The sequence below is a fragment of the Eptesicus fuscus genome, chromosome 25 (genome assembly GCF_027574615.1).
Source record: "Eptesicus fuscus isolate TK198812 chromosome 25, DD_ASM_mEF_20220401, whole genome shotgun sequence".
Classification (NCBI taxonomy): domain Eukaryota; kingdom Metazoa; phylum Chordata; class Mammalia; order Chiroptera; family Vespertilionidae; genus Eptesicus; species Eptesicus fuscus.
The window spans coordinates 940,443-962,380 of NC_072497.1; the positions used below are offsets into that span (position 1 = coordinate 940,443).

General features: G+C 61.5%; 1 protein-coding gene across 1 annotated transcript; it reads right to left on the bottom strand.

Moving 5' to 3' along the window:
* Positions 1 to 1,584: 1,584 nt before the first annotated feature.
* CTSH (cathepsin H) lies at positions 1,585 to 21,383 on the bottom strand. Its single transcript, XM_054713425.1, has 12 exons — positions 21,238 to 21,383; positions 15,882 to 15,913; positions 14,361 to 14,466; positions 13,044 to 13,114; positions 11,439 to 11,543; positions 9,170 to 9,256; positions 8,686 to 8,741; positions 8,420 to 8,501; positions 7,258 to 7,326; positions 4,893 to 4,999; positions 3,507 to 3,632; positions 1,585 to 1,975 (listed from the first exon to the last, which is right to left on the bottom strand). The coding sequence occupies exons 1-12, from the start codon at positions 21,326 to 21,328 to the stop codon at positions 1,900 to 1,902; spliced, it is 1,008 nt and encodes a 335-aa protein (XP_054569400.1). The 5' UTR covers positions 21,329 to 21,383; the 3' UTR covers positions 1,585 to 1,899.
* Between the last annotated feature and the right edge of the window lie 555 nt (positions 21,384 to 21,938).

Below are 21,938 nucleotides of genomic sequence, written 5' to 3' on the forward strand. Positions count from 1 at the left end.
TACTCAGCACGAGCTCCGACCTCCCTGCGGGCCCTGCACTGCTGACCCCCAAAGCGGGGGCCCCCCCAGAGCGGATGGAGGGCTGGCCTGGGACTCAGGGCCCTGACGTGATCCGGGTGTGGACGAAAAGGGCCACGTGCTGACCTGACAGCTCAGGGGGTCCTGCGTGGTGGCCTTGCAAACTCAGAGACCTAACGTCACCCCACAGGATGGTCTGAACTTAAACTTGAGCTCTAACCGATGTGGCTCAGTGGATAAGAGCGTCAGCTTGCAGACTGAAGGGTCCCAGGTTCGATTCCGGTCAAGGGCATGTACCTTGGTTGTGGGCACATCCCCCGTGGGGGGTGTGCAGGAGGCAGCTGGTCGATGTTTCTCTCTCATCGATGTTTCTAACTCTCTATCCCTCTCCCTTCCTCTCTGTAAAAAATCAATAAAATATATTTAAAAAATAAAACACATTCCCTGAATTTACTGCCTGCGGGTGGGAATCGGGCAAACCCCCCATTTGCTCAGCGTGTGGACCAGCTGGGCGTTGCCGTGTTAGAGAACCTGGGGGGTTGGTTGTGAGGGGAGCCCGAGTGAGGGTCTCATGGGTTTAATGAATGTCTGTAACAGAGAAACACGCGGTGCAGGCGCTGGCTCGCCGTCTGTGGAGGAAGGAGCATGTGGAACGATCTCCGGGTTTGGCCCGGTGGTGGTTTTGTGGAATAAACTAAACGCGCTGGAGGGTGTGCTGCAGGGGTCGGGTGCCCGCTGGCGGGCTGTAGCGGCTCCTGGGCTGGGCTTTATCCCACGTCACCCCAGGGCTGAGAACATAGTGTCTGGCCCTAGCCGGTTTGGCTCAGTGGATAGAGCGTCAGCCTGCGGACTGAAGGGTCCCAGGTTCAATTCCAGCCAAGGGCACATGCCCCGGTTGTGGGCTCGATCCCCAGCGGGGGGTGTGCAGGAGACAGCAGATCCATGATTCCCTCTCATCATGGATGTTTCTATCTCCCTCTCCCTTCCTCTCTGAAATCAATACAATATATAATAAAAGCCTAATATGCTAAGTGTCCAGGCGTCTGTTCAATCAAAGCATAATGTGCTAATGAGATGCTAAGGCCACTCAATTGATCGCTATGACGTGCACTGACCACCAGGGGGCAGATGCTCCAACTGGTAGGTTAGCTTGCTGCTGGGGTCCGGCTGATTGGGACTGAGCGAGATGGGCCTGGAGCCCTCCCATGGCCCCTCCCCCTGCTGGCCCCGCCCCCAGTGGGTCCCCATCGGGGGTGGGGCCAGCCAGACCCTACCTGTGCACAAATTCATGCACTGGGCCTCTAGGAAAATATATATATATATTTTTTTTTTTAGGAAAATATATTTAAAAAAACAACTCGGTGTCTGCACAGGGAGGTGGTGGGAGGGAGCACGAGAGGCCCCAGGCACATGTGTCATGAAATGCTCTCCCACCGTCCCCCAGCCAGACACCTGGGCAGCCCCTCGCGCCCCCTCCCTCCCCCCCCCTCGGAGGCCGGTGCCCCCAGGGCAGGCCCATCGGGGTCCCCGTTGGCCCCAGACGGAAGCACACAGCACAGGCCCGGCCGGGAGGTGCTCGCTGAGCGTTTATTGGGGAAAGGCCACGGGAAGGCCCAGCGCGCCCTACTGGGTGCGCGAGGCCTCGGGGATAAAGAATATCCTTGGAGCCGGTTAAATCCAGGCCTAAGGCACGGCTGGTGGTCAGCTTTGGCGGGAGGCAGGTGGGCTGGTGGCTGGACTCCTCTTCCTCAATCGGGGGTGAGGACGCAGAGCGAGGGCTGGGGCTCCCCTACGTGCTCCCTGGCTGGAGCAGGGCATCCCCCAGCGGCCCAGTGCCCGGCGTCCCGTCTCCGCCAGCGGTCCCTGCTGCGGCCCGCGGGCTCACACCTGCGGGATGGGGTAGGAGGCGCAGGCCGCCAGCCCGCACATGTTCTTCCCGCGCTCGATGAGGAAGTACCTGCGAGAGGGGAGGGCGGGCTGAGGCCTCACCCAGACCTTTCCGGGGTGTCTGCGGCTCCCCGAGGCCTGACTCCACGGATTAGCCCCTGAATTGATGCTAAAACGGCGGCCCTGGCCTTGTTTATCCCCAGGGAATCACTGACCTGACCGGGTGACCTCCACCTTTTTCTCACTTCTCCCAGAATTCCCAGAGGGCCCCCGGAGAGTCCTCCCTAGCTGCCCCCTCCCCCCGTAGTTATTTCATTACCACCGGGTCCCCCCCAAAGTAAGGACATGGACCAAGTCTCCTCAGGGGTCCGGCCGGCGTGGCTCAGTGGCTGAGCGTCGACCCATGAACCAGGAGGTCAGGGTTCGATTACCCGTCAGGGCACATGCCCGGGTTGTGGGCTCGATCCCCAGTGGGGGACGTGCAGGAGGCAGCCGGTCCAGGATTCTCTCTCATCATGGATGTTTCTTTTTTAAAAAATATATATTTTATTGATTTTTTACAGAGAGGGAGAGGGATAGAGAGAAACATCGATGAGAAACATCGATCAGCTGCCTCCTGCACACCCCCCACTGGGGATGTGCCCGCAACCAAGGTACATGCCCTTGACCGGAATCGAACCCGGGACCCTTGAGTCCGCAGTCAGATGCTCTATCCACTGAGCTAAACCGGTTTCGGCTCATCATGGATGTTTCTATCTCCCTCTCCCTTCCTCTCTCTCTTAATGCAGCGGTTCTCAACCTTTCTAATGCCGCGACCCTTTAATACAGTTTTTCATGTTGTCTCGACCCTCAGGTTGAGAACCGCTGCTATAGAGCCCGAGACCATCGGAGAACACAGATATTTACATTACGATTCATCAACAGTAGCAAAATTACAGTTATGAAGTAGCAACGAAAATAACTTCATGGTTGGGGGTCACCACAACATGAGGAACTGTATTAAAGGGTCGCGGCATTAGGAAGGTTGAGAACCACTGCTCTAATATCAATAAAAACCTTAACATACACTGAGTGGCCAGATGATGATGATCTCTGAACGCATAATAATCTGGCCACTCAGTGTATGTATATATATATTAGAGGCCCGGTGCATGAATTCGTGCATGGGTGGGGTCCGGCCAGCCTGGCCAGGGGAAGGGGACACGGGTGGGGTCCGGCCAGCCTGCTGGTCGAACTCCTGGTCGAGGGGACCATTTGCACATTAGCCTTTTATTCTATAGGATTTACACGGAGTGGCCAGATGATCATGCGTCCAGAGATCATCGTCATCGGGCCACTCGGTGTTCATGCCTAGGCCACTGGTTCCAGCCCTCCTCTCCCACAGGGAGGGGCTGTCCACCACCATCAGGGACGGACTTGCTGCCTGGACCGAACTGTTCAGATCTCGGCCCAGGACAGGGCCAGGCGAGGGGCTGCTAGAGGGGCCCCGGCGGGGAGGTTTCCTTCTCCGCCCCAGCCCCCCCCTCCCCCGCAGGGCTCCCCGACCTGAGCAGGCCCCTCCCTGGCCCCCCTGCCCCCAGCACAGGGACCTGCCCGCCTACCCGTTCATCCCCCACTGGGGGCCCCAGGAGTTCTTGACGATCCAGTAGGGTTTCCCGTTCTCTTCTCCGTACCCCACAGCCAGCACCGCGTGGTTGACCTTGTCAGGGGTTTTATGGCAGGAAGTGCTGGGAAACAGACGGAAACGGGGTGACAATGCGGGGGGGGGGGGGGGGGAGAAGAGGGGATACGCTCCGAGTCAGTTCCAGGAGGGGGGCCTGGCGGTGAGTGGGCTCCTCCACTCGGGGTGCACACAAAGGGGCGCAGCGTGAGGGATCCGCGAGGTACTGGCCCCGCCCTCTCCCTGCCTGATCCTGTCTGGCCCTGCCCCCACCTGCCTGGCCCCGCCCTCGCCCTGCCATGGGAATAGGGCGGAAGTGCTCCCTGGCACTTTCTGCGAAGCCGAGAGCCCCGCTTGCAAGGGCTTTGTTGCTGGTGCTTCTTTTCAAGCAAACAGCAGCCTTCCCAGAACCTCAGTGAACTCGTTTCCATCAAGAAAGGGCCGGGGTGGCTCAGTGGGGAGAGCGTCCGCCTGTGGCCTGCAGGGTCCCGGGTTCGAGTCCCCGTCAGGGCACATGCCCGGGTTGTGGGCTCGATCCCCAGTGGGGGGCGTGCAGGAGGCAGCCGATCCCTGATTCTCTCTCATGGATGTTTCTCCCCCTCCCTCTGTGAAATGAATGAAAACATGGCAGGACGTTCTGAGGACAGACTGTGGGCTCTGTGTTAGTTCAGCTGACGTGTAACTGCGTTCCTGGCAGCGCCAGGCCTGGGGGAGGTCCCGCACCCCAGCAGCAGGCAGACCGCCGCTCTCACTCCTTGCGCCCCCCCCCCCCGCCCCCCAACCTGCGTCCCGCTGCCTCCACACACAGGGCCCTGACTGTGGAGGCTGAGGGAGCCCCAGGAGGGCATCTGACTCGGAGGGGACGGGTGTGGGGGGTCAGGCCCTGGGGCTGAGGACCAAGCCCTGGGGCGCCAGCATCTTGGGGAGTGGCTGGGGAGTGGCTGGGGAGTGGCGGGGGCTGGGGGAGCTTCCCGGCTGGCTCAGGAGCGGGGCATCTGCGGGGAGCTTGTGGGGAGCCCCCAGCTCAGTGCCGTCGGGGCAGCAACTCTCTCTCCCCAGTTTCTCACCTTTAGAGTTTTGAACCCGGGTTTTGGGAACTGAGGCGGCTCCTCTGGCCCGTGGCCTGGGCCCGACACCCCCACCCCGACCCTCTCTGCGTCTGGACCCCGCTCTCAGCTGTGAGCACCCAAAGGGGCGCAGCAGGGAGCCCTGAGGTGCTGGCCCCGCCCCCGCCCTGCCTGGCCCCGCCCCCGCCCTGCCTGGCCCCGCCCCCGCCCTGCCGGGCCCCTGGGGTGCGGGGGGCGGGGGCTGAGCAGGGCGGTCTCACCTGGAGTAGATGCCCTTCCGGTACTGCATGAAGTCGCTGGTCACCTCGAAGGCGAAGCTCACGGGGTTGTACAGGGCCACCGCCTCCACCATGGCCTCCTCGTCGTTCTGTGGGCGGACGGGGGCGCACGGGTGGGTGGACAGGGGTCCCCTCCCCGCCCCACCTCCAAGCTGCAGCTCTTCCACCTACAGCCGTGCAGGTGTGCCCTTGGGGGGAGGGCCCGGGGTGGGCAGCCTTTTCTCTCCCGGGGCCTGGATGTCTGTCACATCCCATCACCGGGGGCCATTCAGTCATCCCTTCAAGTTACAAAGGAGCCTGCTCCTCTGGGTCAGCATTTAACCAGCTCACCCGGCCCGGGCCTCCAGTCCCCCACCCTTGTTTTATTTTTATTTTATTTATTGATTTATTTTTAAATATATTTTATTGATTTTTTCACAGAGAGGAAGGGAGAGGGATAGAGAGTTAGAAACATCGATGAGAGAGAGAAACATCCATCAGCTGCCTCCTGCACACCCCCCACTGGGGATGTGCCCGCAACCAAGGTCCATGCCCTTGACCAGAATCGAACCCGGGACCCTTCCGTCCGCAGGCCGATGCCCTATCCACTGAGCCACACCGGCCAGGGCTCCCCACCCTTGTTTTAGACCAAGAGGCAGCCACAACGGGCAGCCACCCCTCACAGCAGATGTTTATTGCCGGAAGGACCAGGTCACGCTGGTCTTTCTGTCTGGCCCCCAGGTCCCTCCTCCCAGGCCCCGGCCCCCTGGCCTCACCACCTTGTCAGGGCTGGTTGGCCTGGGCCCCCGCCCCCCACCCCCCCCGCTGTTCCTGGAGAACTTGCACCCAGTCACTCCTGACCACTTGCTGGGCCCTCATGAGCCACAGACTGCGACCCCCCCACTGCACCCCCACCCCACAAAGCCAGGCTGGGGAGGTCTCATGGGGGACCCAGGGTTAGGAGCCAGGAGCTGGTAGGACCTGGCTGAGGTGGGGTGGGGGCGCGAGGAGACCCGGCCAGGCCCAGTGCCCGGTGGCCGCGGGAGGAAGTCGGAGGCTTTGGGTCCGGGGGCGGGGGATGGAGTGTGGGGGGCCGGAGGGGGCAGTTTATAGGAAGTCTCCGAGCCCAGGCCGCAGCCCGGCAGTGTCATCGGCCTCGGGAGGCCCCCTGGGAACCCACGGGTGTCGCTGAGCGAAGGAGCCGTGCCCTGGCTGGGGGCTCGGGGAGGGGACGTGGGGGTGGCGGTCAGCTGAGCTGGGGCCAGTCCTGCCTCCCTGGCCCGGACCGGTCGGGGCAGATGGAGGCCGGGAAGGCAGGCGGCCGGCCCAGTGCCCACATTCCTGCCCGCATTCCGGCGGCCCTGCCAGAGGGCTGGATGCCAGCGCTGGCCGGGCCCGCAGGCCAGGGACACGGCTCCCCCGGGAACCAGGCAGAGGGGTTCCTGGGAGCCCCGATGCCCCCAGAGCAGGATATAAACGCCCCGAGCCGCCCGGCCTCGGAGGGCGCGTCGGAGGGAGCTGGCTGGGGGGTGTGGGGGGGTGTGGGGTGTGGGGTGTGGGGTGGCGTGAGCTGGCCCACCCCAGCTTCCCCTCGGAGCTCGCTCCTGCTCTGTGGGGCGCGGTGACCGTGGCTCTGCCTCCCAGGCCGTGTCCTGGGAGGGGATGCGTGGAGGGGGCGGGGCGCAGCGCCTAGACGTGCCCAGCCATGTGGTCGCTGCTGCTGCTGCACAGACAGGAGCCCCACGCGTCTGTGGGCACGCGTGTGCTCGGCCGGGCGCTCCCGTGTGCACACGTCACGCCTACCAGGGACACACCCATGGAGACGGCCTTCACACGCATCCTCCCCCGCCCGGCGGGGTCAGGGGGGGCCACTCACCCTGCCCGCAGCTCCCCCAGGGGAACGGGGCGCCTGCACCTCCCCAGCCCCGTGGGTCAGGCCTGGCTGGGAGACTGGGGTTCATGATGGGCGCACCCCTCTGCCCGCGTCCTGGCCCGGCCCTGCCTGAGCCGGGGCGTGCCCGCGAGAGAGGCTGACACCCCGCGTTCGGCCACTCAGGCCGGGCCCGTCGCCGCAGCGGGACCTGCTCGTCCTCCGGGACGCGTTCCCGCTCAGCGAGGTCACGGTGGTGGCGCTCTCCGGCCCGCCACACGCTCACACCCCGTCTGCAGGGTGGTGATGACTGATCCCATTTTACAGACGAGAAAACTGAGGGAACTTGCCCTGGCCGGTGTGGCTCAGTGGATAGAGCGTCTGCCCGCCGGCGTCCTGCCCTGCTTCTCTCCTGGGCCCGGTCACCACGACTTAAGGGACGTGAGCCCGCGGCCCGACGGCGGTGGCCCCGCGTGGGACGGAGGGCGCGGTGCTCACCAGGGTGATGTTGGCCACGTCCTTGACGAACGCGATGGCCTTCTCGGGCTGGAACTTGCACTTGCCGTCCTGTTGAGGGCAAAGGGCAGGGGCCACAGGTGAGGACCTCCCCCACGCAGCCCGGCAACACGGAGGAGCAGACGCTGCGTGGGCCGGGCCTGGGGTCGGCACGGAGCCTGCGAGGCGTGGGTTTCCCAGGAGCTCACAGTCCGGCGGCGGGAGACTTGGTGGGAGCTGGGGGGCGGGCGCGTAACCCTGCCCCGGGACACGGGGAGATGGAGCCCAGGGCACGGGGTGGGGGATGCACCAGCCTCAGACCGGGAGCCACGTCACAAGCAGCAGCAGCCACAGAGGAGGGAGAGGAGGCCAGGTGATGAGAGGCAGGACCCGGCCCGGCTGGTGTGGCTCAGTGGCTGAGCATCGACCTATGAACCAGGAGGTCAGGGTTCGATTCCCGCTCAGGGCACAGGCCCGGGTTGTGGGCTCGATCTCCAGTGGGGGGCGTGCAGGAGGCAGCTGATCCATGACTCTCTCTCATCATTGAGGTTTCTCTCTCTCCCTCTCCCTTCCTCTCTGAAATCAAAATATAATCCTATATAATAAAAGCCTAATATGCTAAGTGTCCGGTCGTCTGTTCAACCAATCAAAGTGTAATATGCTAATGAGATGCTAAGGCCGCTCAACTGCTCAGTATGACGTGCACTGACCACCAGGGGGCAGACAGTTGACTGGTCGACAAGTTGCTATGACGTGCACTGACCACCAGGGGGCAGATGCTCCAACTGGCAGGTTAGCTTGCTGCTGGGGTCCGGCTGATTGGGACTGAGCGAGATGGGCTGGACATACCCTGGAGCCCTCCTGCATCCCTCCCCGGTCCCGATCGTGCACCAGTGGGGTCCCTCGACCTGGCCTGTGCCCTCTCGCAATCTGGGACCCCTCAGAGGATGTCGGAGAGCCGGTATTGGCCCGATCCTGCAGGCCAGCCCGAGGGACCCCACTGGTGCATGAATTCATGCACCGGGCCTCTAGTACAAAAATAAAAGAGGAGGAGGAGTGGCCCCGGGGAGGCAGAGGGTGCTGCGTTCCGGCGGGCGGGGCGGCCCTGGGCCTGAGGAAGGGGTGGGAGGGACGTGTCGGGTGGGGGAGGCGCACACGGAGTTACCTGGCCCTTGTAGGGGTAGGTGTCCTCGCCCATGATGCCCTTGTTGTAGCGGATGTACTCGAAGGCCTGGCTGGGGAGGCCCCTGCGAGAGGCACACAGAGTGGCAGGCGGGCCTGCAGGCCGGAGCTCCAGGACGCTCACCCCGCGGGGCCCGGCTGGGCCCGGCACAGGGCGTGTCAGGCAACCCTCCCTCCCCACCCGGGCCCTGGCTGGGCCCCTCCCAGGTCCCCTCGGAGCGCTGGGCGGGGCCTCCCGTCGGGACGTACCCCTGGCAGCCGTGGTTGTTGAAGTTCTGGGCGCAGTCCACCAGCTGCTGCTCCGCCTGTGGGAGCCAACACCGGCCGTGAGCGCGGTGGGGGCTCCGGCGCCCGGCGCCGAGCCGCCCGCGGAGCCACACCCACCGCCTCTGGGCCCGGAGACAGAACACGGCCCCGAAGGCAGGGGCCGTCCCTGTGTCTGAAGTGCCCACCCCCCAGCCGACTGGTGTGGGGAGGGGCTGGGCGTCTGTGGGCGTGCACATGCGTGTGGTCACGGGTCCGTGGTGGCACACGGCACAGGAAGGGGCCTGCTCCCCTTCTCTCCTGGCCCAGGTACCCACACGGGAGGGGGGCTGGCACGGCCTTCAGGGTGGGGCCCTCATGCCCAGCTCTGTGCTCTGCGGACAGCCGGGCGGCCTGGCATCCGTCGCTGAGGCCCGGGATCCGCACGAAGGCCCCGCCTGTGCCCCCCCCCCCGTGGCCAGCCGCTTACCAGTGAGAGCATCTTGCCCGTCTTGATGGCGATGGCGGACTCCAGGGCCCCCGTGGTGGAGAAGGTCCAGCAGCTGCCACAGCCGCCCTGGAGGGGGGAGGGGCCGTGACTGGGCACCCGCGTGAGGCCGCCCCTCGGGACCCGGGCTCCCGCCCACCTCCGTCCCTCTGACCCTCACCGCCACCTCCCATCGCATTCCACCCACAGTCCTAGCTTTAACCGCTCCCCAGGCCCGGCCCGTGTGGCTCCGTGGCTGAGCGTCGACCTAGGAACCAGGAGGTCACGGTTCGATTCCCGGTCAGGGCACATGCCCGGGTTGTGGGTTCGATCCCCAGTGTGGGGTGTGCAGGAGGCAGCCGGTCCATGATTCTCTCTCATCATGGAGGTTTCTCTCTCTCCCTCTCCCTTCCTCTCTGAGATCAATCCTATATAATAAAAGCCTAATATGCAAATCGACCGAACTGCAGAACGACCGGTTGCTATGACATGCACTGACCACCAGGGGGAAGGCGCTCAACACAGGGGGAGCTCCACTCAGCCAGAAGCCGGGCTCACAGCTGGCGAGCGCAGCGGCGGTGGTGGGAGCCTCTCCCGCCTCTGCAGCAGGTGGACATCCCCCGAGGGGTCCCGGACTGTGAGAGGACTCAGGGGACACCCCCCCCCAGTGCACGAATGTCATGCACCGGGCCTCTCATCTAATCTAATAATAGACAAATATGCAAATTGACCGCACCTTCGCTACACCTAAGCCACGCCCACCAACCAATCAGGACGAGTATGCAAATTGCCCCAACAAAGATGGCGGCTAATTTGCATATCAAGACAGTGTCGAAAGAAGCCAAGAGCTGCAAAGGGGAGTAAAGCTTCGAAGAAGCAAGCAAGCCAGGGGAGCGGGGGGGAGGAGAAGGGAGGAGCGAAGTCAGGGCTGTAGGCGAAGGGAAACGAAGGCGGACTGGAGGAGAAGGCGGGGCGGGCGGCAAGGGCGGAGCGGAGGCGGGGCCGGGGGCGAAGGGAAACGCGGGCAGGCTGGAGGAGAAGGCGGGGCCGGTGACAAGGGCGGGGCGGAGGTGGGGCCGGGGCCGAAGGGAAACGAAGGCGGGCTGGAGGAGAAGGCGGGGCCGGTGACAAGGGCGGGGCGGGGGCGGAGGGAAACGCGGGCGGGCTGGAGGAGAAGGTGAGGCGGGCGGCAAGGGCGGGGCGGAGGCGGGGCTGGAGGAGAAGGTGAGGCGGGTGACAAGGGCGGGGCGGAGGCGGGGCCGGGGGTGAAGGGAAACGCGGGCGGGCTGGAGGAGAAGGCGAGGCGGGCGGCAAGGGAGGAACGGAGGCGGGGTAGAGTGCAGCAGGAAATCCCATTGCAGGAATTTTCCTGCAACGGGAAAGCTAGTAAAGATATATTTGCCGAAACCGGTTTGGCTCAGTGGATAGAGCGTCGGTCTGCGGACTGAAAGATCCCGGGTTCGATTCCGGTCAAGGGCATGTACGTTGGTTGCGGGCACATCCCCAGTGGGGGGGGTGTGCAGGAGGCAGCTGGTCGATGTTTCTCTCACATCGATGTTTCTAACTCTCTGTCCCTCTCCCTTCCTCTCTGTAGAAAATCAATAAAATATATTTAAAAAAAAAAAAAGATATATTTGAGTCCTAACCGGTGTGGCTCAGTGGATAGAGCGTCGGCCTGCCGACTGAAAGGTCCCGGGTTCGATTCCGGTCAAGGGCATGCACCTTGGTTGCGGGCACATCCCTAGAAGGGGGTGTGCAGGAGGCAGCTGATGGATGTTTCTCTCTCATCAATGTTTCTAACTCTCTCTCCCTCTCCCTTCCTCTCTCTAAAAAATCAATAAAATATATTAAAAAAAAAAAGATATATTTGAAAAACAAACAACCCCCATCAACTCCCCACACCCTACCTGAGGCTGCCCAGGCCCAGCCGGCCTGTCTGTCTCCTAGACAACCCCCCCAACACACACCCAGACACCTGACCCCACCTGTCCCGCCCCGTCCTTCCACCCCAGCAGCCTCTGCTGTGCCCCTGCCGCTGCCCGGCCTCCTCGCCCACGGTCCCCGCTCCCCGTGGCGGCCCTGCCCCCCAGCCCTGTGCCCGGGCGGTGCCGTCCTCTCTGTACCCCGGTTTCATCACCTGTTTAACGGAAGGACGGTGCTTGCCTCACGGGGCTGCGGAGGGGCGGGGCGATAAGGCCCTGCCCGCCCCCGGTTCGCCACGGGGCTCGGCGTTGGCGCTCGGGATGGGGTGGGGGCGGGGGGCCGGGCGTACCTGGTTTTTCACTTTGGAGACAAAGTGGCCTTTCTTCCTCCAGTCCACAGAGGGCGGGTAGGGGCCTCGGCCCCGGAGGTAGTTACTCTTGGTGGCCGAGCAGTTCTGCAACAACAAATGCAACCTTTTAAAAAAATTTATTTATTTATTTTTAAATATATTTAATTGATTTTTTTTACAGAGAGGAAGGGAGAGGGAGAGAGCCAGAAACATCGATGAGAGAGAAACATTGATCCGCTGCCTCCTGCACACCCCCTACTGGGGATGTGCCCGCAACCAAGGTACATGTCCTTGACCGGAATCGAACCCGGGACCCTCCAGTCCGCAGGCTGACGCTCTATCCACTGAGCCACACCGGTGAGGGCAAACCCAACCTTTTTCACAGAAATACGGGTCCTTAAAATGGAATCCCCGCCCGCCCGGCCGGCGTGGCTCAGTGGTTGAGCGTGGACCTGTGAACCAGGAGGTCAGGGTTCGATTCCCGGTCGGGGCACATGCCCAGGTTGCGGGCTCGATGTGTGGGAAGCCGCCTACTGTCTTCGCTAGCAGAGAGGCGTGGACAAGGAGCCCGGAAGGCTGGTGACCCTTGAGCCCTGGCAAAGGTCAGAGCTATGCACCCACTGTGTAGAGGAGACCACGGTGGCTGAAGCAACTTCCCCACCCGACGGTCATGTAAATCCTTCCTGGTGAAATAGTCTGCCTGTTGCCGAGACCGGTGTGGCTCAGTGGATAGAGCGTCGGCCTGCGGACTGAAGGGTCCCGGGTTCGATTCCGGTCAAGGGCATGGACCTTGGTTGCGGGCACATCCCCAGTCGGGGGCGTGCAGGAGGCAGCTGATGGATGTTTCTCTCTCATCAATGTTTCTAACTCTCTATCCCTCTCCCTTCCTCTCTGTAAAAATCAATAAAATATATTTAAAAAAAAAAAAAAAAGATAGTCTGCGTGTTACTGGAATTGCCTGCCTGAGGGCAATCGGTGGAGCCCAAATTGAATAAAAGGATGGTGAGGCCGGAGCTCAAGGGGCGTCCTCCTGGGCTCCCGCCTGGCCCCCCGATTTCCAAATTATTATTTCTTGTCTCGTCTCTTTTATTTGCGTGTGGCCTCTTCCCCAGATCCCGAACCCAGAACCACGCGGGACCTGGGTCTACTCATCGATCCCCTGTGGGGGGTGTGCAGGAGGCCGCCGATCCGTGATTCTCTCTCATCATGGATGTTTCTCTCTCTCTCTCTCTCTCCCTTCCTCTCTGACATCAACCTGGATTTCAGGTAGAGGAAGACTAGCTCTGGGGTGTACGTCCCATCAAGGCTCAGGATACACTTGTGCTAAAATATCATCCTTTTTTCCCTTTTCATCTGAAATTTCACTTTTAGCCGGGCATCTGCATGTTACCTGGCAACCCTACGTTCAGGGTCTGCATCGCTGAGGCCGGAGCGTGGGCTGAGGGGCTGCTGGGAGCTGGCCTCTCGGGCCCCGCCATGGACCCGGCCCCCCCCCGCCCCCCCGCCAGCGGCGGCCGGGTCAGCCGGGGGGAGAGGGGGACCGTACGGTTATTCCCAAGGTCGGAGCGAAAGGACTCGGGGTCGGTCACGGCGCAGGGCACCCACCTGAGGCTCTGACCACAGGTACTTGTGCTTAAATTCCGCGAAGGTCATGTCTGAAAATGGGTTTATTCCCACTGAACAAAAGGAGAGAAAAACAAAGGCCAAAATGAAAAATGGAAACAAAAGACCAAGATGTGAGCACGAAGAGAGAAACAGAGAACGGGAGGAGCCCCGTGCTCCCTGGGTCCGCTTTATGCTACATTTATCAATGTCATAACGGAGGGCCCCAAGGTCAGCTCAGTGCCCCAAGGTCAGGTCAGTGCCCAAGGTCAGGTCAGTGCCCAAGGTCAAGGTCAACTCAGTGCCCCAAGGTCAGGTCAGTGCCCCAAGGTCAACTCAGTGCCCCAAGGTCAGGTCAGTGTCCCGAGGTCAACTCAGTGCCCCAAGGTCAGCTCAGTGCCCCAAGGTCAGGTCAGTGCCCCAAGGTCAGCTCAGTGCCCCAAGGTCAGGTCAGTGCCCCAAGGTCAACCCAGTGCCCCAAGGTCAGCTCAGTGTCTCGAGGTCAATTCAGTGCCCCAAGGTCAGGTCAGTGCCCCGAGGTCATTTCAATGCTCCAAGGTCAACTCAGTGCCCCGAGGTCAGGTCAGTATCCCAAGGTCAGCTCAGTGCCCCAAGGTCAGGTCAGTGTCCCGAGGTCAACTCAGTGCCCCAAGGTCAGGTCAGTGCCCCAAGGTCAGGTCAGTGCCCAAGGTCAGGTCAGTGCTCCAAGGTCAGCTCAGTTCCCCAAGGTCAGGTCAGTGCCCCGAGGTCAACTCAGTGCCCCAAGGTCAGGTCAGTGTCCCGAGGTCAACTTAGTACCCCAAGGTCAGGTCAGTGTCCCAAGGTCAACTCAGTGCCCCGAGGTCAGGTCAGTATCCCGAGGTCAGGACAGTGTCCCAAGGTCAACTCAGTGCCCCAAGGTCAACTCAGTGCCCCAAGGTCAAGCCTGGCTGTGCCTCAGAATCCCCCTGGGGGCCCTGGCCAGTGAGGCTCAGTGGATGGAGCATCGGCCAGGGGACCAAAGGGTCCCGGGTTCGATTCCGGTCCAGGGCATGTACCCTGGTTGCAGGCTCCTCCCCGGCCCGGGGCCCTGGTTGGGGCACGTGCAGGAGGCAACCCATTGATGTGTCTCTCTCACATCGATGTTTCTCTCTCTCTCTCTCCCCCTCCCGTCCACTCTCCCTAAAACCAATGGGAAAATATCCTCGGGGAGGATGTTTTTAAAAAGAAAAAAATCTTCTAAAAGATAATAATCGGAAGGAGCGGTGTCACTGACGAGGGTGTTCCCTCTCCCCCGAGGGAGCCAGACCTGCAGTCCCCCCCCCGCCCCCCATCACGTACTTTTATACGTGTGGTTCCTGGCGTTGTGGGCCGCGATCCTCCTCCGGTTGTTGGCGAAGGTCTGCAGCCTGTGCTGGTACTCGGCCGTGCTGTACGCCTTCTGGTGCTAAAACAGAAGCCGCAGCGCTCAGCCCCAAGTCCGGGGCCGGGCGGCTCAGTCCCGGGGGCCGGGCGGCTCAGTCCCGGGAACCAGACGGCTCAGTCCCGGGGGCCGGACGGCTAAGTCCCAGGGGCTGGACGGCTCAGTCCCGGGGGCCGGACGGCTAAGTCCCTGAACCGGACGGCTAAGTCCCGGGAACCGGACGGCTAAGTCCCTGAACCGGACGGCTAAGTCCCGGGGGCCAGACGGCTCAGTCCCGGGGGCCGGACGGCTAAGTCCCTGAACCGGGCGGCTAAGTCCCGGGGGCCTGGCGGCTAAGTCCCTGAACCGGATGGCTCAGTCCCGGGAACCGGACGCGGCTCCCGAAGGGGTCGGCACTCTTTCCTAAGAGTTTGGTGGGTGGAGGGTATTTTTGCTGACAGCCATTCTCAGGCCTGACCCCAGGCAGCTGTGTCTGCCGTCCGGGGTCTCAGACGCCAACATCAGGACATTACAGGGCAACTCCCAGCCCCCAGGGACCTGCGGCCAGGATGGAGCCCAGGAGGCCACCTGAACGCCCCCCACACACACCCCAGGGGCCCCGGAACAGGGACCTGCCCGTGCCGTCAGCCGTGGGCACCCCTGCTGGTGCTGGTCAAGTTTACGGCAAAGTGCCCAGCCGGCGTGGCTCAGCGGTTGAGCCTCGACCTAGGAACCAGGAGGTCAGGGTTCGATTCCCGGTCAGGGGCACATGCCCGGGTGGCAGGCTCCATCCCCAGTGTGGGGTGTGCAGGAGGCAGCCGATCCAGGATTCTCTCTCCTCATGGATGTCTCTCTCTCTCTCTCCCCGTCTTCCTTCCTCTCTGAAATCAATCTACACTAATAAAAGAGAAACATGCAAATTACCGTCACTCCGCTACGCTCAACAGCCAATCAGAGTGGGCATGCAAATTAACCTGAAAAGATGGCGGCAGCCCAGCCCCCCAGCCGCTCCGGGGCCTGTGGGAGTTGGAGAAGTCGGGCACCAGTGCCTGAGGCCCGGGAGACAGAGTTCTGGATTGTGAAGGGATGTCCGACCGCCGGTTATCCCCTGAGGGGTCCCAGATTGGAGAGGGTGCAGGCTGGGCTGAGAGACCCCCCCCCCACTCCACGCCCCGTGCATGAATTTCGTGCACTGGGCCACTAGTAAAAATATATTAAAAAAACTACCCCAAATGTAGAATGAACCCCGAGGCTTGCAAGGCTGGCTGCCGCCCACGTCCCTCCTGGGGACTCAGCCGCCCCTTCCCCTCAGATGGGAAGACCCGGAGGCCACGGCTGGAAACCCCCATCCCCTCTTCCCCCTCCCCCCCACCCACTGCCTCCCATCTGGCAGGGCCTGGCCAGAGAACAGGAAGCGCCGAGGCATGAGAAACCTCAGAAAGAAGAAGTTGGGTACTGACCTGCAGCATCCACGACTTAAAGCGAACCGTCTCTGCGGAAAGAGAAAGATGAGTTAGGCGCCGGGCGGGAGGCGTGTGCAATGATCTGTGTCCTTCTCTGCAGGAGACTCTCAATAAGGAGTTAATTTAAAAAATCTACATACATCCTCCCAGCCAGCGTGGCTCCGTGGCTGAGCATTGACCTAGGAACCAGGAGGTCAAGGTTAGATTCCCGGTCAGGGCACAGGCCCGGGTTGCGGGCTCCATCCGCAGTGTGGGGTGTGCAGGAGGCAGCCAATCCGTAATTCTCTCTCATCATGGATGTTTCTCTCTCTCTCCCTCTCCTTCCTCCCTGAAATCAATAAAAATACACACTGAGTGGCCAGATGATGATGAACTCTGAATGCATAATCATCTGGCCACTCAGTGTACATCCTATATAATAAAAGGCTAATATGCAAACTGTCCCCTCGACCAGGAGTTGGACCAGCAGGCAGGCTGGCCAACCGCCCATGTCCCCTCCCCCTGGCCAGGCTGGCCGGACCCCACCCATGCACGAATTCATGCACCGGGCCTCTAATATATACACACACTGAGTGGCCAGATTATTAGGTGTTTAGAGATCATAATAATCTGGCCACTCAGGGTATATTTTAAAAGAAATCTATATACTCCCAACGATGTGCAATTTTTACGAGGAAAGTATCGAGAGTACGTGTCCTAGACTTTGCACAATCCCCGTGGTCTGTGTCACCGCCACTCAGCTCGGCCCTGGCCACGCCGCTGGGTGTGTTCCCGCTAAACCCTATTTACAGCCCTGGCCGGTGCGGCTCAGTGGATAGAGCGCCGGACTGCGGACTGAAAGGTCCCGGGTTCGATTCCAGTCAAGGGCATGTGCCTGGGTTTTGGGCTCAATCCCCAGTTGGGGGCATGCAGGAGGCAGCCAATCAATGATTCTCTCTCATCATTGATGTTTCTATCTCTCTCTCTCTCCCTCGCTCTCTGAAATCAATAAAAACATATATTTTTTAAAAAATTTAAAAATAAACCCTATTTACAAACATGGGCCTGCCCATTGTGTGTGGGCCCCTCCCTGTCTACCCCCACCCCCTGATGTTTAAGTTCTCTAAAAATTCATTTCTTTTTAACCCTCACCCCAGGGTATTTTTCCCCCATTTATTTTTAGAGAGAGAGGAAGTGAGAGGGAGAGACAGAAAGAAACATCGATGTGAGTGAAACACATTGACTGGTTCCCTCCTGCACGCGCTCCAGACGGCCAGGGCCTGGGCCGGGGAGGGGCCCGCAAGCCAACCGAGGTACATGCCCTTGACCGGCATCGAACCCGGGACCCTTTGGTCCACAGGCAGGTTTTGCAGATGCTCTGTCCACTGAGCCACACCGGCCAAGGCTCTAAGCATTCATTTCATTTTTATTTTATTATTTTAAAAAATATTTTATTGATTTTTTACAGAGAGGAAGGGAGAGGGAGAAACATCGATGAGAGAGAAACATCGATCAGCTGCCTCCTGCACGCCCCCTACTGGGGATGTGCCCGCAACCAAGGTACATGCCCTTGACCGGAATCAAACCTGGGACCCTTCAGTCCGCAGGCCGACGCTCTATCCACTGAGCCAAACTGGTTAGGGCTATTTTTATCTTTTAAAAAATATATTCCTTTATTGATTTCAGAGAGGAAGGGAGAGGGAGAGAGAGAGAAACATCCAGAATGAGAGAGAATCATGGATTGGCTGCCTCCTGCATGCCCCCCAACTGGGGATCGAACCCACAACCCGGGCATGTGCCCTGACCGGGAATCGAACCCGGGACCCTTCAGTCCGCAGACTGATGCTCTATCCACTGAGCCACACCGGCCAGGGCAAGTCCTGGTGATTTAACACCCAGCCCCAGTCACACGGACAGCCCCTTCCTGGCAGCGTCGGACGTCTTACACAGTTCCTCTTCCCCCTAAACCCCATCTGCACCCACACGTGCCTCAGAACTTCGCCCCAAGGGACCATCTGTCTGTACCCGATCTCTGGCCGTCACCTCGCTTCGTGCAACAGGACAAAACAGGACAAAACATGTATATTTCCGTCGTGTTTAACCCCCTCCCGCCCCCCCCCCCCCCCGTGACCCATGGGGCTCGGAATGGTATAAAGATTTGCTCTGGGCCCTAGCCGGTGTGACTCAGTGGATAGAGCGTAAGCCTGCGGACTGAGGGGTCCCAGGTTTGATTCCCAGTCAAGGGCACATGCCCGAGTTGCGGGCTCGATCCCCAGTGGGGGGCGTGCAGGAGGCAGCCAATCTATGATTCTCTCTCATCATTGGTGTTTCTCTCTCTCTCCCTCTCCCTTCTGACATCAATAAAAATAAAATAACAATAAGCCATGAAAACATTATTGCTTATGTTGGGACCAGGAAGGCCATTTAAAAAAAAAAAATCTTTCTTGTTGAAAGTATTACACACTCATGTCTTCTTTTTCCCCCCATGGACCCCCTCCAGCCCATTCCCACCCCCATCCCCCACCCCAAGCCCTCATCTCCCCACTGTCTGTGTCGGGGGCCATGCATACACCGAGTGGCCAGATGATGATGATCTCTGAACGCATAATAATCTGGACACTCAGTGTATGTATATATATTATATTAGAGGCCCGGTGCATGAATTCGTGCATGGGTGGGGTCCGGCCAGCCTGGCCAGGGGGAGGGGACATGGGCGGTTGGCCGGCCTGCCTGCTGGTCGAACTCCTGGTCGAGGGGACAATTTGCATATTAGCCTTTTATTCTATAGGATATACACTGAGTGGCCAGATGATTGTGCGTCCAGAGATCATCATCATCTGCCCACTCAGGGTAAGTGCATACAAGGTCCTGGGCGGATTGCGTCCCACCCACCGCCCTCCCGCTCGGCAAGGCCATTTTTAGCACAGTGTTGCTCAATGCCAGGCATTCCTCGCCCCGCCCGAATCACATGGCGCCCTAACACTCAGCCCTGCTCCTGGGACCCCATCAGCTGACACCCCTGAGGCCCTGGCCCCTGAAAATCAGCTTCCTTCCCTGAAGCACGGACCCAGCCTGGACCTGTCGAGGGCCCGGAAGTCGGGGGCCTGGGAAGGGACCCCCCCCAGTCTGTGCGGGATCCCCTGGAATTTCCTTATGTCCCCCTGCGGATCCGCGCCCCCCCCGCCCCCCCAGTTTGAAGACCTCTGCTGTACAGAATCTAGATCTCGCTCTGGGGGTCACAGACCCGTCCCGGAAACCTGGGGGGACATGCACGGCCCCCCAACTCCTGCCCCGAGGCGGGCTTCAGAGGGAGGTCTGCAGGCCGGGTCACGGGCAGCTGCGGGTCTCAGAGGAGGCTCGGGACTGGCGTTGGGAAAAGGTGGAATTGGGGGAACACCGGCTGGCGTTTGCTGGCCGCTGGGGGGTTTTAAAAGCAACACGTGGAGCCCTGGCTGGTGTGGCTCAGTGGATAGAGCATTGGACTGTGGACTGGAAGGTCCCGGGTTCGATTCCGGCCAAGGGCACATGCCTGGGTTGCGGGCTCGATCCCCAGTAGGGGGCGTGCAGGAGGCAGCCGATCCATGATTCTCTCTCATCATGGATGTTTCTCTCTCTCCCTCTCCCTTCCTCTCTGAAATCAGTAAAAATATTTTTTTAAGAATGAACACGTGGGTGTGAAAACCCGGGATATGGGAGGTCAGTGGGAGAAGCCAGGGAAACCCCGGGGCGGGGCCCCAACCCCAGCTACACCCATCGCCACAGACCGTGATTTAGGGAAGAAGGGTCCTGGGGGGGGCAGGGGGGGAGGGCCGCCTGGGGACGGTCTAGAACAGGGGTCACCAAACTGGCCTGCTTCCTGATTTTATCCCATTTTTCCAGGTCTTTTTTTTAAATCCTCACCCGAGGATATTTTTTCCATTGATTTACAGAGAGAGTGGAAGGGAGAGGGAGAGAGAGAGAAACATCGATCAGCTGCCTCCTGCACACCCCCCACTGGGGATGTGCCCGCAACCAAGGTACATGCCCTTGACCGGAATCGAACCTGGGACCCTTCAGTCCGCAGGCCGACGCTCTATCCACTGAGCCACACCGGTCAGGGCTGCATGAGCCTCTTTATTGAAAATATATTTTTATTGATTTCAGAGAGGAAGGGAGAGGGAGAGAGAGAGAGACACATCGATGTGAGAGACACACACCCATTGGCTGCCTCCTGCACGCCCCCTGCCCAGGGCTAGGGATGGAGCCTGCCACCGAGGTACGTGCCCTGGACCAGAATGGAACCCGGTATCGGTTGAGCGCTATCCACTGAGCCACACTGGCCGGGGCCCGTGTTTAGGGTTTTGGCCGGTTGGGGGGACATTAGAGTGTGTGGTCCCCGGAAATCATCGGAGAACTCAGATTCCGGCGCCCACAGTGCTGGCCGAGGGAGGCAGGACCCCACCCAGGTTACCTACGTCTGTGGCTGGGTTAGGGGGCTGCCACGGGACCCGCCCCATGGCCCCCCGAGCCCCCCATATTTACCCTCCATCCGGCCTTGCATAGGAGAGGTGTGCGCAGCCCAGCCCTGGAGTTAGAGGGGTGCCTGGGCCCCCCTCCCCGGGGCAGGCCTCCCCACCAGGGCCAGGCACAGTTCTGGGGGTGGGGGGGCGGCTGGGTCCCGGTTTGCAGGATTGGGGTTTTTCTAGTTTGAATGGGGTCGGGGGGAGGAAGGCAGGGTCCTAGGCGGGCCGGACCCAGCCTCAGAGATCTCCTCCTGCCCGAGGGGGGGAGGCAGGGGGCCTGGGGGGGTGGGGGTGGGGGTGGCTGAGGCCCAGCGCAGGGCGGGCAGTGGGGGAGGAGGGGCTGGGTTGGGGGGGGGAGCAGCTCAAAGGGGAGCCCTGGGGCTCGCCTGGACCCCGGGAGCCCCCCGTGTTCAGGGCTGAAGCTGCCGTCCCTCCACGCAGCCGGGAGTCCCGCCCCTTCTGCCCACGGGCCGGGGCGCGCCTGGGGATTCCCGGCGCCGGGTCTGCCGGGAGCGGCCGGGAAGGCCCCGCGGGCGCAGATCGGAGCCCCCCCCCCCCGCCACCCCCCTGTACCCCCAGGTCGGGGTGGAGGGCACAGGGGGCTGCGGGCTCCCCCGGCACCCTCGCCTCTGCACCCCGCTGGGAGGGGGCGCCCTGGGCACCCGTCCCCCGCTCCTCGCGTCGCGCACCCCCCTCCTCCCAGCGCGGCGCACCCTTCCCGTCCCGACCCAGCGCCCGAGGCCGACGGGGGCTCCCGACGCGGGGTCCCCCCTGCCTCGCCCAGGGCGCGGGTCTGGATTTCGGGCCCCGGCCCCCTCCCCGCACCCCTCTGTCCCCCGCTTTGCACGCCTCCCCCCCCGCCCCGCACGCACCTGGGAAGCCCACGAACAGCCCGGCGGCGCCGTGGGTCAGGGCGCCCAGCAGCCAGGCCCCCGCGCAGAGCAGCGGCAGCGCGGACCACATCGCGGCGGCGGCGGCTCCGGCTCTGCTCCGCGCGCCGAGGTCCGGCTGCGGGCCAAGCGCGGGGGCGTGGCCTGGCGGGGGCGGGGCCTGGCGGGGGCGTGGCCTGGTGGGGGCGGTGCTCCCGGCTCTGCTCCGGGCTCAGGGAAGTGGGGGCGGGGTCTGGGTGAGTGGATGGATGGATGGATGGATGGATGGATGGATGGATGGATGGATGGGTGGATGGATGGATGGATGGATGGATGGATGGATGGATGGATGGATGGATGGATGGATGGATGGATGGGTGGATGGGTGGATGGATGGATGGATGGATGGGTGGGTGGGTGGATGGATGGGTGGGTGGATGGAAGGAAGGATGGATGGGTGGATGGATGGGTGGGTGGATGGGTGGGTGGATGGATGGATGGATGGGTGGGTGAATGGATGGATGGATGGGTGGATGTGTGGGTGGATGGATGGATGGATGGATGGAAGGATGGATGGATGGATGGATGGATGGATGGATGGATGGATGGATTGGTGGATGGATGGATGGATGGGTGGGGGGATGGATGGATGGATGGATGGATGGATGGAAGGATGGGTGGATGGATGGATGGATGGGTGGATA

Bases quoted from the DNA above. Each gene is read 5' to 3' on its own strand.
- CTSH (XM_054713425.1), bottom strand. From the start codon at position 21,328: ATGTGGTCCGCGCTGCCGCTGCTCTGCGCGGGGGCCTGGCTGCTGGGC. The intron at 8,502-8,685 runs GTACGTCCCGAC...TGCCTCTCGCAG, and splicing joins AACAACCACGGCTGCCAGGG to GGGCCTCCCCAGCCAGGCCT. The intron at 5,000-7,257 runs GTGAGCACCGCG...GTCCGCCCACAG, and splicing joins ACGTGGCCAACATCACCCTG to AACGACGAGGAGGCCATGGT.